The sequence below is a fragment of the Mesoplodon bidens genome (genome assembly GCF_964165515.1).
Source record: "Mesoplodon bidens genome assembly, chromosome: X".
In the NCBI taxonomy this organism is placed as follows: Eukaryota; Metazoa; Chordata; class Mammalia; order Artiodactyla; family Ziphiidae; genus Mesoplodon; species Mesoplodon bidens.
In genome coordinates, this window is record NC_138163.1 from 113095082 (window position 1) to 113112625 (window position 17544).

General features: G+C 41.2%; 1 protein-coding gene across 6 annotated transcripts in view; it reads left to right on the forward strand.

The window, feature by feature from the left end:
- The window catches only part of DMD (dystrophin), a 2087389-nt gene extending 2070291 nt beyond the window's left edge, over positions 1-17098 (forward strand). For 2 of the 6 annotated variants that reach the window (XM_081221409.1, XM_081221408.1), the window contains 2 exons: positions 9609-9640; positions 14585-14680. In XM_081221409.1, coding sequence (XP_081077535.1) covers positions 9609-9640; positions 14585-14596 — 44 coding nt within the window. In that variant the 3' untranslated portion in view covers positions 14597-14680. Of the gene's footprint in view, positions 1-9608; positions 14525-14584 lie in introns of those variants that run through there. The other 4 variants (XM_081221407.1, XM_081221406.1, XM_081221405.1 and 1 more) reach the window with 3 other exon arrangements.
- Positions 17099-17544: the final 446 nt, after the last annotated feature.

The window sequence follows — 17544 nt, forward strand, 5'->3', positions numbered from 1 at the left end:
AATATATCTTAATATTATTCAACATTAACATTATTTTTCCGATCACTTTGACTTTGAATATTTTGCCCCTTATACCAAAAATACAGCATTTTACCGCACTGACTTTTCCTACCAGCCAGTATGAGCTTCAGATGCCTTACTTCATCCAAGGAGCTATTTTGCTGCTCTTGTTAGTGTTTTGGACTATATTTCTAGTGGTTCATTGCCCTAACATAAAACACGTCACTGACCCACCCCCTTCAATGAATAAAAAGAATGGCAGACAGCATGGACGCTTGAGTCAATAATGTTGTACTGCAAGTGTGAAAGTTGCTAAGAAAGAAAATCTTCAGAGTTCTCCTCACAAGAGAAAAAATATTGTAACTTTGTATGAGGACAGATGGTAAATAGACCTATTGGGTGATCATTTCACAGTGCATACAAATGTCAGATCACTAGGTTGTACACCTGACACTAATATAATGGTGTATGTCAGTTATACTTCAATTAAAAAAAAAAACGAATGGCAGCAGTCACCTGTGAGCAAACAGAGGGATGTTCTAGAGAACCAAGGGTGGGGGGGAGCACAAGGCTCTGTGGCCAGTGATTGGCACCCCCAATGGGCTGCCAGGGAGGGAACGGCGGTGGAGAATCTGGCTACTTGTTCCTCTCCATAAGGGCAATGAGGAGGCTGTTTTGAGTCCTGTGTTGTTCCTATCTTTTTGTTCAGTGTCAGTTAACAATGGCCATTTCCCAGCTATTTCATGTGCGAGTGAACGTTGTGTGGTGCACATTAAAAGCAATAATGTTCTGATAGAGCGTTGCTAAGGAACCGTCAGGGGAAGCTAATTTTAAATGTCTGCACCAGCCATCTTTTCACCGCTGAGCGCCTCTGATGTGTTGATTTTAACAGATAAAAGTCTTCTGTCTTCCACCCACCTCCTTATCCCACACCTGCCAGCCTCTTCTCCATCCTATCTTCACTGCCTCCTCTCCCAAAATGCCATGATTCATAATGAGAAGACCACATGCTGGTTTGACGTAAATCAAACACATTCACCTTGATCCTGCCAGCTTTTGCTAGCACCTACTATGTACCAGCGGAGGTGTCAGGGATGCAAAGTAGAAATGCCAAGTTCTTTGCCGTCAAGGTGCCTACGGTCAGTTGGGGATGCAGCCTTCCCGAGAAGTTCATATCACAGCACAGTAGTATTACTGCTGTAATGGAGACGTCTGTGACATGAGAGAATCCTAGAAACCCCCTTCTAGATAAATAGGAATGGCTTAGCCTCAAGCAGAGCAAGTGTCTTCCTCAAGATCACACAGCTACTCATGGGGCCAGAACTTTGGGCCCCGCATCTCACACACATTTCACTGACCCCAGGCTTTCCCTTGAAGGTCATAGACATGCGTCTCCTCCCTGCTCCTTGACCTGAAAGGTTGTTTACCTGCTCTGTGGGAAGTTTCTCTCACATCTGAACAACTAGAGTATCAGACGAGAGGCTACAGCAGGGCTCATGGCTCTCTGGGCCATCCTAATTATCTTAAGGTGAGATCTTTGCACCCTCTCCCGGCATCCCCCTTTTAGAGTCCCTGAAGCTGGATACCACATGGGTATGAAAGATCAGAAATATACCTCCTCTGATATGGTATTTGGCAGTCAGCCTCTCTGATGTTATATTTACTTGTCCGATGTTAATTTACTTATATGGAAAACCTAGGAAACTCTATTCAGGCCGCCTGGATAGTGTTTACTAAATTAGTGCTTATGGAAGCATATCATCCCCTGAGTGCTAATTTGAGTTCTCAAATAGGGGATAAGCAGGCTTTGTCTGATACCCGTTCCATTAACCAAGTTCCTACTTACTCAGTAGTACCCTGGTGGCCTGAGGGAATTCATTCATTTTCCTGAAGAAAACAATCAAATAAACAAACAAACAAAATACACATAACCGGAGTAGATAACGTGCTAGAAGAGCTGGCTGGTCTTTCTGTGATGCTATGACCTTGACATTTTCTTTTCTTTTTTTTTTTTTTGCTACTTCCTACCAAATTATACCTTATCATAGGCCCCTTGTGATTCTGCACCCAATTCCAATGTGTGGGGTTCTTTTCCCACACCACCAAACAATTCTCATATACCAGCTGGATGTCCTACAATTTAACTCGATTCTGACTCTGTCTACCCAGAGACAGGATCCGATTCCACCAGTTAAGGTCTCAGTCCCACAAGACTGCCCCCCCCCTCGCTCCTACTTCAGAATGCCAATTTTAAGTGCAGGTTGTTAGTTGGGCTTCTGACCCACTGGCTATAGACTAGAGATTCCAACAACCCCCTCTTCTGGTTCAATTCATTTGCTAGAGCAGGGCACAGAACTCAGAGAAATATTTTACTTACTATCACTGGCTTATTATAAAAGGGTATAACTCAGAAACAGCCAGATGGATGAGATGCGTAGAGCAAGGCATGGGGAAAGGATGCAGAGCTTCCACGCCCTCTCCGGGCTCACCACTCTCACCACATCTCCACGTGTTCACCAACCCGGAAGCTCTCCTAACCCTGTCCTTTTGGGTTTATAAGGAGGCTTCATTACATAGGCACGATTGATTAAATCACTGGCCCCTGGTGACTGAACTCAATCTCCAGCCCCTCTCCTCTCCCTGGACATCGGTGGGTAGGACTGAAAGTTCCAACCCTCTAATCACTTGGTTGGCTCCCCTGGCAAGCAGCCCCCATCCTTAGGTGCTTTCCAGAAGTCACCTTGGTAACATAACAAAAGACACCTTGCTGCTGCTCATCACAGGAAATTCCAAGGGTTTTAGGAGCGCTGTGCCTGGAAGGCGGACGAGGACTAAATATATATATATTTCCTCTCATAAATCACAATATCATACCTATTTCTCCATAAATTTAAATGGAGAAAAAGTCTTGTCACTGTAAAAATAGGCTGATCATCGATGCACTCTAAAAAGTGGTTTTTCAAGCATGTAGACCCTGGACGGGTTGAAACCAGAGGTTGATGATGCCGACTCCCAATTACCTCACCACCGACCAGTCAGAAGAGTGTTCATGAGCTGATCACACCCCCCACAACCCCCTGCCTCACTCTGTCTTTATAAACCCTTCCCTGAGAGCCTTCGGGGAGTTTCAGGGTCTTTTAAGCACTAGCTGCCCTGGACTCCTTGCTTGGCGCCCTGCAATAAAGCTATTCTTTTCTACTTCACCCAAAAAATAAACATTTTTAAAAAGCGGTTTTTTGGATGCTTTATTTCTAACTAAAGGCATTTTTCATTTTGAGAGGATGGAGAATATATATATATATATATATATATATATATATATATATATATATATATATGGTAGGATTTAGTGGGAATATCTTACCAATTAGTAGGTATGTTAAGTTGATATTAAGCCAAAACTCTTGAGATTCTTAACGTCTCAGGATTAGACACTCTCCCAAATTGGAAGGGTCTTGAAAGTTCATCTTAACATCTTTGATGTTCAAAACAGTGGCTTTTGCCCTTTTCTGACCATTATCCATAATAAGAGAAACATTTTACATCTTAAACCGGGGTAAAGATATAAAACAAATCATTTGCATATGTATGTACACACAAATATGTATGTACCCACCATATATACGTGTACCCATCACATATACGTACAAAGATAAGAAACAAAAGTTTCACGAAACAATACTTTCTTTACTACTTCTCTGTTTTATTTAAAAATAAAATGCTGGTTGCAACCCACCATATTGATTTTCTGATCCAGTTGTTTAAAAATACTGATCTAACTGATCTCAGTTTTCCTTGCCTAGGTGAATATCTTTTTGACAAAAATTATATTTTAAAAGTTTTGGGGCTTCCCTGGTGGTACAGTGGTTGAGAGTCCACCTGCCGATGCAGGGGACACGGGTTTGGGACACGGGTTTGTGCCCCAGTCCGGGAAGATCCCACATGCCGTGGAGCGGCTGGGCCCGTGAGCCATGGCCGCTGAGCCTGCGCGTCCGGAGCCTGTGCTCCGCAACGGGAGAGGCCATAACAGTGAGAGGCCCGTGTACCACAAAAAAAAAAAAGTTTTACCACGGAAGTTTCTGCCAAGACCTTGCTAGTATCTTAGAGAACACTGTATTTTCAATCTAACTCTGCATCCACGTTCCCATTGTTGTGTTACAAAAAACGAAGTTCACGCTTGCTACAGCTGTTTCGGACAGCTGTTTTAGTAACTTAAAACAGATGTTAGAGCCAGAGGTCTGACATTTAGTGGAAATGTGCTATTAAATACCACCTCCTGGTTTACTTAACCCTGCTAGATAATCGCCCACAGAGGAAAAGACGTTTTTTCAATATTATGTTTTTCGTAAATATAAAGCATATAGATAGGGGAGTTCTTCTGTACTTTAAATTCACAACTTTTTTGTTCCCCTTTCCCACAATTTTGACGTCGCGCTAAGTGTTCAGGTATCAGCTACTCTTCACCTTTCATTTCCACTAGAAGTACCTGGATGCCCAAAGAAGTGAAGAGCCTCGTTCGTGGCTCTTCAGCAGGTTCAATTAGGCTTCTAGGCTTCAGCTCTTATCTTGATGGCCTTGCTAAACTGTTATACAAATTAATAAAGGAGGCTGCACGCTTCTCCGCTTAGTGATCAAGTGATAGCCGGCACTATCCTGCCTCGTAGCCACCATAAACCGCAGGGAGTTCAAGGCGTGAACGTGTGCCTGTTTAGCTTTGCGAGCCTATCTTTTCCGATGAATCTCTGGCTCTAGTTATTCACAACCACCTGAGGACCTTGAGGGCCTTGGTGTACATTAAACACAGAATGTTAGCCAATTTCTATCTAACCTATTTAATCTACCTATATACTCTCTCCCTGTGTCTATATATAGATGGAGAAGTTGAATTCCACTGTAATAAAAGGCATTATCTACCACAGAACACTTTCTAAATCTCCACCATTATTCTGTAGGGAGGCTACATGGGCAGGACGAACAACAAACATCGTTTTAAAATCAACTCTTTTTTTTTTTTTTTTTTTTTTTTTTTTTGCGGTATGCGCGCCTCTCACTGCTGTGGCCTCTCCCGTTGCGGAGCACAGGCTCCGGACGCGCAGGCTCAGCGGCCATGGCTCACGGGCCCATTCGCTCCGCGGCATGTGGGATCTTCCCGGACCGGGGCACGAACCCGTGTATCCCCTGCATCGGCAGGCGGACTCTCAACCACTGCGCCACCAGGGAAGCCCCTAAAATCAACTCTTTAAGTGATTTGTCCATACGTCTCTGATAGTTTAGCAGTCTAACAAACAGTTTGTTCGATGCGTGTGCATTCCTGAAAGAAAACGCTTCGCTAGTGAGGGGTATGGTATTGGTCTCTGTAAAATTTAGGTGCCACTGGACATGGATTAACAATAGGATCCAAGATGTGCAGTAAGACAACTCAGGAAGCAGTTAGCACTGTTATGCGGGTATTGCTGCTGCCTGTATAATCTCTTACCTGCTGACCTGTGCCACATTATTTTTATCCCCAACAGCCCATGCCATCCTCTCCCTCTCATACTCCCCCCTCCTAAATAAGGCCACATACATTCTGTTAAACGCCTCTAAATTAGAAAGCCAACCGCTTTGCAAAACCTGCCGTCTTCTAAAATTCAAGTCTTGTCTGTGACTTTTATGGAAGAGCAACATAAAGAGCAAAGACAGATGGAAGCATCCTGGCCCCCCCTTGCAGGCTCCCTTCCCTTTCCTCTTGGCTTCCAGAAAGGATCTGAGCTGTTGCTCCTTTACACCAGGGGCCGGCAAACTGCAGTCCACGGGCCAACTCTTTATAAATAAGGTTTCATCATAACACAGCCACCCCCATTCACTTACATATTGTCTACGGGGCTTTCTCACTCCAAGGGCAGAGTAGTTGTGGCAGGGCTGAACAGCCGCGATGGAGACTGCGTGACTGGCAAAGCCCGAAGTATTTATAGCTATCTGGCCCTTTACAGAGAAAATGTGCCAACCCCGACTTTACATCATTAAATTGTTGTCCACTCTAGCTCATCACATACATACAGTCACAGATTTCAGTGCTGGTCAACTTTCAGCTCAAGAAAACTGCTTTTGAATTGATTTATGCGTTTATATCCATCTTCACCAAAGATCCTGCGTTTTCAATGAAGTATAGCCATTTCAATCTTCTTTCACTTGTAATGAAACAGAAGTCCTAAAAAGGGACTCATTATTCCTTAACTTTTTTAAAAAGTCAGTGAACTGAGGTAAAGAAGCTCATAAAGATACTCAGAAACAGTAACGTCCTGCGATTCTGACTGTGAAAAATGAATTACAGCCAATCCTCTCAAGTTTGTACTGCCTGAGGAAACGAGACTTCTGCAGACCTGACCAAGCCCTTTCTTTAGACTCAGGACTCCCCAGCACACTTCCTGTTTCTCTTGATTCATTTCCTGACAGCACACTGCATTGCCAGATGGACCCCCTAACCGAAGGTCTAAGGAAACTCATTTGCAAACAATGTGTTTTTCACATAAACCTTTTATTTGGCACTTTATTTATTGGTAAAGAATGTTTTTAATGGTGCAACCAGGGAGCGTCTATTTTATCAGTGTAGAAAGTTTCTGATACAAGTAGAAAACATTTAACTCTTTTTAAACAAGAAGCGGACTTCCCTTCGTACTATGCTAATGAGCACATTGGAACCCAAGTGGTGAGGGAGGAATTTTTTTTTTTTTTTTTTTTTTGCCGTACGCGGGCCTCTCACTGTTGTGGCCTCTCCCGTTGCGGAGCACAGGCCCCGGACGCGCAGGCTCAGCGGCCATGGCTCACGGGCCCAGCCGCTCCACGGCACGTGGGATCCTCCCGGACCGGGGCACGAACCCGTGTCCCCTGCATCGGCAGGCGGACTCTCAACCACTGCGCCACCAGGGAAGCCCGCGAGGGAGGATTTTGAAAGAGGTCAGGGATCACATAGCTCTGGGAGGTCCATTTTACAGAAAACATGGTTTCTGAAGAAGTACCTGAAACAAAACCCAAATCGTCTGCTTCATCTTCAGCAGTGACCAGTTGATACTGAGCTTTGAATAGTCCTTGTTGAAGAATTAATAAAGATACATAACCTTTATCATTCTAGGAACCGTAATTACATTCTAAAGCTAAAATCACATTGCTTTCTAACAACACTGTCCTTCCTAAGGTTCTGAGGTTTAAAAAATAGACCCAAGTCAAGGACCTACTGTATAGCACAGGGAACTACACTCAATATTTTGTAATAACCTATCAGGGAAAAGAATCAGAAAAAGAATATATATATATATATATATATATATATATATATATATATATATATATATATATATATCTGAATCACTTTGCTGTACACCTGAAACTAACACAACATTGTTAATCAACTATACTTCAGTTTAAAAAAGAAGAAAAAGAAAAATAGGCCCAAGTTACAAGCCAGATGCAGCTACAGCCCTTGGCATCCAAGCTAAAGGATCGCAGGCAAGGCCAAGTAGCCTAAAGCATCCAAGGACTCTTGGCCATGACCTAGTGGCTACCTAATTTAGTTCAGCCAGCATTTACCAAATACATGTAACGTCGAGGTATAGTAGAGGTATCAGGGAGAGAGAGGTAGGTGAGCAACATGTGGATCCTGCCTTCAGGGAGCTCACAGTCTTGCAGGGGAGGAGAATTAATTCTACCACCAGACAGTAGAACCATGAAGTAGAAAATTTTTTAAATTTTGCTAATGAAGTGAAAAAGAATGGATGACTAATTCCTGCTGGGGTTGGCGTGCACCATCAAGGATGAAATGCTGTTCTCCCCCCTCCCTTTTCCCCATCATCTGCTATGGGCCTACCACTGGGAACACCCACCACTGAGGAGCATCTCTCTCTTTCTCCTGGTTTGAGGAGCATCAAATACCTTGACCATGTTTATTACATCGTCAAGCATGCAGTTTCTGTATCCCCAAGAAATCTCTGACTCAGGACAATTCAGAAGGAAGGCAAAGACAGGGGGAGGGTCATACTTAGAAAACCTTAAAATGTACACCAGAAGTTTTAAACACTAAACTTGAGTTTTAAAAAGTTCCTTTTGGGGGCTTCCCTGGTGGCGCAGCGGTTGAGAGTCAACTGTTCAAAAAGCTTCTTTTCCCAAACAAGTACACTTTCAAAATAAGTATATTAGCTTAATGAATTGTGCCCATATTAATTTGGCTATTACATCACATGTAAAAGAAACTCAAAATATTTTAATTGAATCTATGATACTACCAAGTACATAATTTTTTAAAAAAAAATTTAAAGTAGAGTTCCCTTAAAAATGGTAACACAGGGCTTCCCTGGTGGCACAGTGGTTGAGAGCCCGCCTGCCGATGCAAGGGATGCGGGTTCGTGCCCCGATCTGGAAAGATCCCGCATGCCGCGGAGCGGCTGGGCCCGTGAGCCATGGCTGCTGAGCCTGCTCATCCGGAGCCTGTGCTCCGCAACGGGAGAGGCCACAACAGTGAGAGGCCCGCGTACCGCAAAAAAAAAAAAAAAAAAAAAGTTTCTTTTGGATTAGTAGCTCAATACCTCTTCGTTCTAGACTAGTACTCAAATTGTTTCAGGGGGTCATAGGTCTTCTTGGAGTGTGTCAGGGGAAAGGAAGATGCTGCACAAGATCTCTCACAGCTCTGCTTGTTTCTGCTCTAAATACTGGATTGCAGATAAGAATGTTGTAGGAAGTGGCCCAATGCTAAAGCCAAAGTTTGAAAACCAGTATTTCACTTTGGAGACCCCAGAAATCGCATGCCCAAGACATGCCAGGTATGGTCAGTGGTCCCTAATTTTCTGTCCGGTTATAAATATTAGCATAGAAAAACTTTCTCATCAGAACCTGCTTTTCAAAAATAAATAACTGCATACAGATACAGGATTCTATAAAACAAACAAGGCCAGAGGGTCTTTGGCTGACCCTCAAGGCTCCTGGTATCTGTTGAATCATGAGGAGGAAGGTGAAGACTCATTTCTGAATCTGGCTCCATGGCTTGCCCATAAGTGGGACTTATCTCCTTCCCACTTTGTTGCAATTTTCTCCAGTGCCCCCAGTCCCATCATGGACATGCTCAGCTTCTATCAGATAGAACAGCTTCTCCCAAGAGGATGGAGTCTAGCCTCTATGCAGTGTTCTACCTCGCATTTGGAGTGCAGATTTTTGGCACCTGAAACCAACTACTGTTTGTTTTGGTGTGTTGGTTGTCAAGTGGACAATAAAGAGATTCTGAGATTTTTGGACAGTAAACTTGAGATTCTACAGTTGCCCTTGAAAACAGTGCTCAATTTGTCAGATTTCTATGCTGTGCCAGCTTTCATCCAGCTGAACATGTGAGCTCTATGGATTCTATGAGTGATGTCTCCTGGATCATGTTATCTGTTTACACCGACTTTAAGTGTATGTAAAGGTTATTTGACTGGATGTGTCTTTTGGGTGTTTTTGTTTTTATTTTTTTTCCAGAAGGGGATAAATGAATTGTCATCTCAACATTTGTTTGGTAAAAGAAGCAAATTGGTATGAAACTGTATATTTATGCTTTTTTTTTTCCTTTCTGATATCTCTGCCTCTTCCTCTCTCTATTATTAAAGGAAGAAATACCCCTGGGAAGCCAATGAGAGAGGTTAGTGAGATTCAGGCTCACGGCCATGGCTTCTGTCTGTCTCATCCCGCTTTCTATGTTTGGCGTTTGTGTAAGAATTGTGTGCGTGCACGCCCATGTGTGTATTACACGTGTCATCATGTAAGGATGGTAGTCACCTCTCCACTTGCAGCTTATGAGGAACATTCCTCAAATGTTCACTGTCATTGTCATCACCATGACAACAGGACCAGGGGTTGGGGGAACAGGAATCTCTTTTAAATGGCAACGCTTCGTAGTCCCTAGGTTGGAATCCTGAAGTTCATCATCTGTTGCCATTTGCAACACAAACAAAATCTTCAAACTACATTTAGCCTCGAACATAACTGATGAGTCATAAAGCTTCCTTCTACTTCCAGGACCCTAGCATTTTCTGCCAGTGCCCTTGGTTTTTATTCTTCAGGGATGACTTCATTTTGTTTTTGTTTTCTTTTTCCTGGTGCCTACACTCTTTCTTTCCCACTTTAGCTAACATTTTTTTGAGCACTTACTGTGTGTCAAGGACTTTTCTAAGCACTTGCCATCTTTTTCATTATGTAATCTTCAGGACAATCCTATGAGGTAGGTACTCTTATTAACCCCATTTTACAGATAAGGAAACTGAGTCAGTGAAAGGGTAAGCAACGTGTCCAAGGTGACAGAGCCAGGATTTGAATCCAGGCAGTCTGGGTCCAGAGTCACACTCTTAACTGTGTGCTTTACTGCCACTTAGAAAATGGTGTGTGAAAAGCATATGTCATCTCAACTTGCCCTTTAGAGGATGCTTTTTTTCTTTACTTGGCATTTTGAGCCAGATAAAACAATAACCAATTAGGGATAAAAAGTGAATCTTGGAGTCTTGAGGGATTTTTTTAATGCCTTTTATAGGTAGGGTACAGCATTATCACTGAATGTGGTTTGGGGTTTTACAGTAAAAGCTGCTTCATACTTCTGTTCTACCAGAAATATTAGCTAAACATTGAATTACCTAATGAAATGACATTGGATGACAAAGTGTTGAGTGACAGCCCAAGTGAAACAAGATTGTCCTTACCAAGAGTTTAGTATGAAGGACGCAAGAAGGAAAGCTCTCCCATGGATGGCAATAGTGTGTACTATTGTGGGAGACAGGTTGTACGGGTGGGGAGTCCTTATATGAGAAGGTTCTGGATCTTAGCAACAGATGGACAGGAGTAGCCACTAATTCATTTAAACATCATACTGGAAATTCTGCCAGTGCCATGCCATGCAGGTCTAATCAACTGAACGATCCTTCAGTGTGTCTACACCAGTGCTCCCTTCCAAGGCTTGTGGGGTCCAAGGGAGGGAGCGGTGGGCTGGGAGGAGAAACAGGAAACCTGAATTGGTGAAGCATTGAATGCTCCTGACGGTTTGCCTTCTTATGTGAGACGTCTTGGGTTCATTCTGATGGTAAGTGCCCCTTAAAATTTATTTTAACTTGTGGTAAAAAGTTGCACCATATTTTTAACCACCCTAAACATGTGTCTCTCATAAACGAATTTTAGAAAAGGCCAGCACATATAACTGAAGTCACATAGGCATTTGGAAACTGTACTACCTGAGGTGTATTATAGTCAGATAAGTTTTCAGAAAGCCAGAGAATCAAAACAATAGTGATTTTTTTTAATGCTATGAAAATACCCCAAATGTACTGCAGACCAGATATCTTTTCAAAGATTAAATTACAGAGAAGAAAAGATAAGCACATTTCACTGCAGTGTTCTGGCTTTGCTTTGGCCAGTTGAGTGCTCACCATTTCTTTGGGAACAGTATTTTTTAAAAAACAGTGCCAGATTGCTATTGAGGTCTTGGGTCTCTGCCAGAAAGTCTCAATTCCAATCACTGCAGCGAACAACTCCTGAGGCAGAGGTGGCACGTGAGAGTCCACGTGTCGCACTTTGCACCAACTTGGAAAAACATACAACTACCCTAATGTTAAACGCACAGTGCCTTTCTCTTCAACAATCCTTGCTTAAGAATGGATTAAGTACGTCTATAGACGTATTTTTATGTCTACTTGTGCCTGAAGCTAATCGCAGATGCCTGCATCCTGCCTGTTTTCCAGGGCCTCTCATGCTCATAGCACAAGATTTTCATTTTGACTTTAGAAAAATCTGTCAGGTAAAATTAATGATCTCACTAGTGTTCTGCCTTACACGCACGGATAACAGAAGCAGGATACAAATCTATTTTGTGTCCCAATTCCCTATCTGTGTGTGGTTCTATGCCTCCAGCGGGTTGAGGTATATGATTCTTTGGGGCAGCATTTAGTCAGATAGAATTTTTTTTCCTGGCTCTAAGGAAAACCTTCATGGAAAACACTGGAATTGTTATTCTGATGAAGCAGGTATTTGTAAACAAAGTAATGAAAGGCATCATATAGATATGGTGAGGTGACTCAGAACGTTCATTCTTCTAGCATAGGGATGGCCATGAGGTCAATTCTGAACACTTAACCGTCTGGACAGGTTAAAGGCCACCTAACATTTTGTGGGAGTAGGTATGGTGTATTAAGAATCATGAACCTGGGACTTCCCTGGTGGCACACTGATTAGGAATCCGCCTGCAAACGCTGGGGACACGGGTTCAAGCCCTGGTCTGGGAAGATCCCACATGCCACGGAGCAACTAAGCCCGTGCACCACAACTACTGAGCCCGCATGCTGCAACTACTGAAGCCCACATCCCTAGAGCCCGTGCTCCGCAACAAGAGAAGCCACCGCAATGAGAAGCCCGCGCACCTCAACGAAGAGTAGCCCCTGCTCTCTGCAACTAGAGAAAGCTCGCGCAACAACGAAGACCCAACACAGCCAAAAATAAATAAATTAATTAATTAAAAAAAAACAAACCATGAACCTCTGACCTGGTAACTTTTTAAATAGCAGATACCCCTAGAACTTATGCCTCTTAAGAGACTCGAGAATTTTCCTTTCAGTTAGTAACGGAACACCATTTTGAGGGGTAGAAGCACCACCTGGCTATATCATCTATAAATGCATTTACTTGTCTTCGTTATCTTTTGAACTGCAGTCTGCATCTCCTAGCACAGTCTAAAATAGGCACTTTTTGATTACTGTCAATAAGCTGATGGATACAAAAATGATTTCTTCCCTGTTTTATGTTTTGTAATACATTTTCTAGCTACCAGGAGGCCTATACTATAGTATAGATGTGAGAAATAGTTGGAATTATATTTAGGTATCAGGTTGTAAGAGTCTTGGGGTTTGTTTTTACTGGTTTTATTAATTGCTGTTAAGATTGCAAGCAATTTAAAATTTGCAGTTAGTCCATCTATTTTCAATTACACATGAATAACTGTACAGATTTCCCAGGGTTGCTGGGCAGTCAAAAGTAGATACAAGGGAAGCCCTCCAACTCGGTGGCATCAGTTAGATATTTGTGCTCTGAGGAGTAGCAAAGGACCCACTATGGCTTCCTGTGGTTTTTATGGTTTAGAAAAGCCAAAGATGATTTTTGTTCTTCACTGAGGGCTGCCAAACTACTGGCCTACTCTAGGCATAGTACATATGCTTTGTTAGAAGTTTTTATATGTGCAGCCCCAACCAAAATCCAGAGTGATTTTTTTAAAGCATAATTAGTCCTCATTGAAACTTTCTGCACTAATAAAGCTCAGAGAGTTACAAACTCGGTCACCTTAATAAAAATGGCTGAATAGCATTAAAGTTAAGTCTTAACTTGATCTGGTGCCATCGCTGTTTAAGTGCCTGCCTATGAGTCCTCTTCAGGTCCCCTCTTATATTTAAAAACGATATGTCTCTTGAAATAAATACTAGAATAGAACACCTACCCTAGCCTATCTTTAATGTTTATAGGGATTTTAACAATTATTATGGGAATCTGTAAAGTTGATACATGGCAAGGTAGTAATAGCCTAGTAAAGCATTTTTAGTTTCAAAGGCAGTACTTGAATAGTGGAATGATTTCCTCATGTCCAAGAATTAAAATTAGCCATATAAAAATATGGGACATACATGACGAGGCAAGTCATAAAGTATGTCTCAAATTATCTTACTCTAGATCTGAATTTTGCCACAAAGTACCCAGGGACATTGTGCTGCTTTTATGCTCCATGCTGGGGGATTAATGATAGGTCATATCATATTATTATTAGAAGGCTATTCTGATAGTTAACCCTCATTTAGTAGGAGATCAAAAATGAATTCAGAGGCTACCCAAATCCATGCTGTACATGTGGGTCATCTTATAATTAGGCTCTTGAGTAATTTGGAATGAAAAGTATTTTTTTTCCTGAAGCTTCCTAATTCAAATGTTAATAGTGTGTACTAAGGTCAATTCAAGAGTTCATCTTTCAACTCAAGTAAAAGCAGAGAGAAAACAGTCACCTCCGCCATAGCCTTAGACGTGAGCCAACAGCTTGTAACAGCCTTGAGATAAAGATTTCACACGTAGTGATGGTAGCGATGCTAACGGTGATGGAGAAGAGTGGCGGCGGTGGTGGTGGTGATAGTTATGGTGATGGTTGTTCAATAGGAAAATAATTTTTAATACAAGTACATAGTAAATAATCTCCCACAGCAAGGTGGAAAAGATACATCCCATCACAAATTGTTCCTCTTATGACAGGAATCTTGTGCTTATCCATGGAAGCCTTTTGATATATATTTCATGGGGAAGATGAGTGCAGTCTGACTTTTTTCCATTTATATGACACTATAGGAGCCTGATCCAATATGAGGCTGATACTAACAGTGTGGAATGGCTTCATTAACAAGGCTTTGCTTCTTCCTGGAAAACTGGTGAAAAACCAAACCCTGTTGTGTATCCCCTCGACGCAGCTTCTGTGTTGTCTTCACCTAGAAACGGGGGATGATTTCCCAAATGACAAAGAGTTGGGGTGATGATAACCACACCTTGTGTCAAGTGTGTCTTTCTCTTTGTTTTCCAGGACACAATGTAGGAAGCCTTTTCCACTTGGCAGATGATTTGGGCAGAGCGATGGAGTCCTTAGTTTCAGTCATGACAGATGAAGAAGGGGCAGAATAAATGTTTCACAGCTCCTGACTCCCGCCTGGTTTATAACATTCGTACAACAAAGAGGGTTAGACAGTAAGAGTTTACAAGAAAAACAAATCTATATTTTTGTGAAGGGTAGTGGTACTATACTGTAGATTTCAGTAGTTTCTAAGTCTGTTATTGTTTTGTTAACAATGGCAGGTTTTACACGTCTATGCAATTGTACAAAAAAAGTTATAAGAAAACTACATGTAAAATCTTGATAGCTAAATAACTTGCCATTTCTTTATATGGAACGCATTTTGGGTTGTTTAAACATTTATAACAGTTATAAAGAAAGATTGTAAACTAAAGTGTGCTTTATAAAAAAAAGTTGTTTATAAAAACCCCTAAAAACAAACACATACACACACACCACACACACACACACACACACACACACACACACACTGAGGCAGCACATTGTTTTGCATCCTTTTAGCGTGATATCCATATGAGATTCGTGGCTTTTTTTTCTTGCATATTTAAGATAGGACTTCCTCTAACACCACCAAATGACTACTTCATATCGCTCTTTTGGAATTGTTGACTGAGTGGGACTGGCTGTGGGTTTCCGTGTTACACGTCTATATGTCTATAAGTATGTAAATACTATGGGTATATAGATAAATAGATATGAATTTCAAGAGACCTTTTAAATTCCTTGTTCAAATGTTCTTGCCAAGTCCTAACGGAAAGAAATCGCTTCTGGTCATCCAGGCTTACCTACTTGGGTCTACAATGAATTTTCCCTGGAGCCTGAAGCCAGAAGGAAACTACCGCACTAAAACATTGTCTGGGCCTCCAGATGTTTCTCATTTTAAACTTTCCACTGACAACTAGAGTACTGGATTTTTTTAAGGGACATATGAATGAATACACAGGACTTATTATGTCAGAGTAATCCGCTGGTTGATGTATTCAGCTTCCTGCTGCTGGCAATGCCACGGTTTAAATTTAAAGATGCTTCAGTGAAAATCAGAGCATCCGAAGGCATTTTTAACTCCCAGGCAGGAGGAGGACTATGGTAGGGCTGGAGGGCTGTGGCTTCCCAGCCAATCCCTCAGAGGGAGCAGGCCACTCTTGACGTAAAGGATTGGATGAATGTTCATAACCTCACAGAGAGAGCTTTATAATTACAACTGTTCTTTTCTCACAGTCAAACAGCAGTGGGTGTCTTGGTTTTCCAGTTTTTGAAGATTTTTTTCCCCATTGTAATGAGTTTGTAAATGCCACAAGACTTAATTTAAAACAACCCTTAGTGAAAATGTGTAACACAGTAGCCCCGTCACATTGTGGTACTGTTCAATATCCACCCAGAAGCCCATGAATCACGTTTCCCTCCTTGGCATTTCTCTACAAGTAACTCCAGGCAGGTTTGTAAGTGGGAACGCAAATTGATTTAAATGTTCCAAAAGGTACTCCAAACCCTTTCTGGTGGATTAGGCAGGTTAAATACATTAATAAACAAATCATTCAAGCAGAGGAGAACGCTCAAGAGGACTAACTGGTAGGAAAAAGCTTTACTCTTTCATTTCATCTTATTAGTCTTTCACTTTTTTAAATCATTCATTCAATAGAAATCACTGTGTGACCCATCATTTTGCAAATCTGTTACCTCTTACATCAAGTGTAATTAACTTTTGGAGAGTGGGTTTTGTTCCTTATTTTACTAATGATAATTAACATCAGACATGGCTTCTCATGCTATTTCTACCTCACTTTGGTTTTGGGGTGTTCCTAATAATTGTGCACACCTGATTTCACAGCTTCACCACCTGTCCATTGTGAGAACATTTCCCTCCATTTTTGTTTTTGTTCATAATTTCCAAAAGAAAACCCAAAGCTCTAAGGTAACAAATTACATGAAGATTTGATTTTAGTCTTGCATTGTTTTCCTTTATGTGACGCTGTACTTTTTCTTTACCCGAGGATTTTTTTTTAACCGTGATTTAAAACAAGGGGTTACTTTACTTCCTACTAAGAAGTTTAAGTTTCATTCTAAAATCAGAGGTAAATAGAGGGCTTAATTTTGTTTTAATCTTTTGTTTTATTTTATCTTTTAGACATTAGTTCTGGAGTGAGTCTGTCAAAATATTTGAATAAAAACTGAGAGCTTTATTGCTACATTTTAAGCATAAGTTGGACATTGTTTCGTGTTCTTTATAACCACCGAGTATTAAACTGTAAATCATAACCAATGTAACTGAAGCATAAACATCACCTGGCATGTTATGTCATTGTTTTCAGGTACTGGGTTCTTACTTGAGTATCATAATATATTGTGTTTTAACACCAACACTGTAACATTTACTAATTATTTTTTTAAACTTCAGTTTTACTGCATTTTCACAACATATCAGACTTCACCAAATATATGCCTTACTATTGTATTATATTACTGCTTTACTGTGTATCTCAATAAAGCACGCAGTTATGTTACAAAAAAGTGCTGACTGGACTGCAGTACTTTATTTTTTACATAGGCAAAATTTTCATATCGTTAAAAAATTGAAAAATCTAGAAAGCCCAACAGTGAAAAGAAGGACCCTGACTACCCTATTCCCACCTCATCCTCACTGCACTCTGAGTAAATATTAATAATTTCTTGTGTTTCCTTCCAAAGTGTCATTATTGTGTAAGCAATTACAAACGTATGTTCCTACTTTTTTTCCTTTTATTACTCAGAAGCTAGCATTCTATGCATTCAGTTATATACCTTGGTTTTTTTTTAAACTTAAGAATGGACTCAAGAGATCCATCCTTAATTATATTGAAATAGATCTTTTCATTTCAATATATGAAATGCTTTCGTCATGCTTTTTTATAGCTAATAACCCAGTGTGTGGGGGG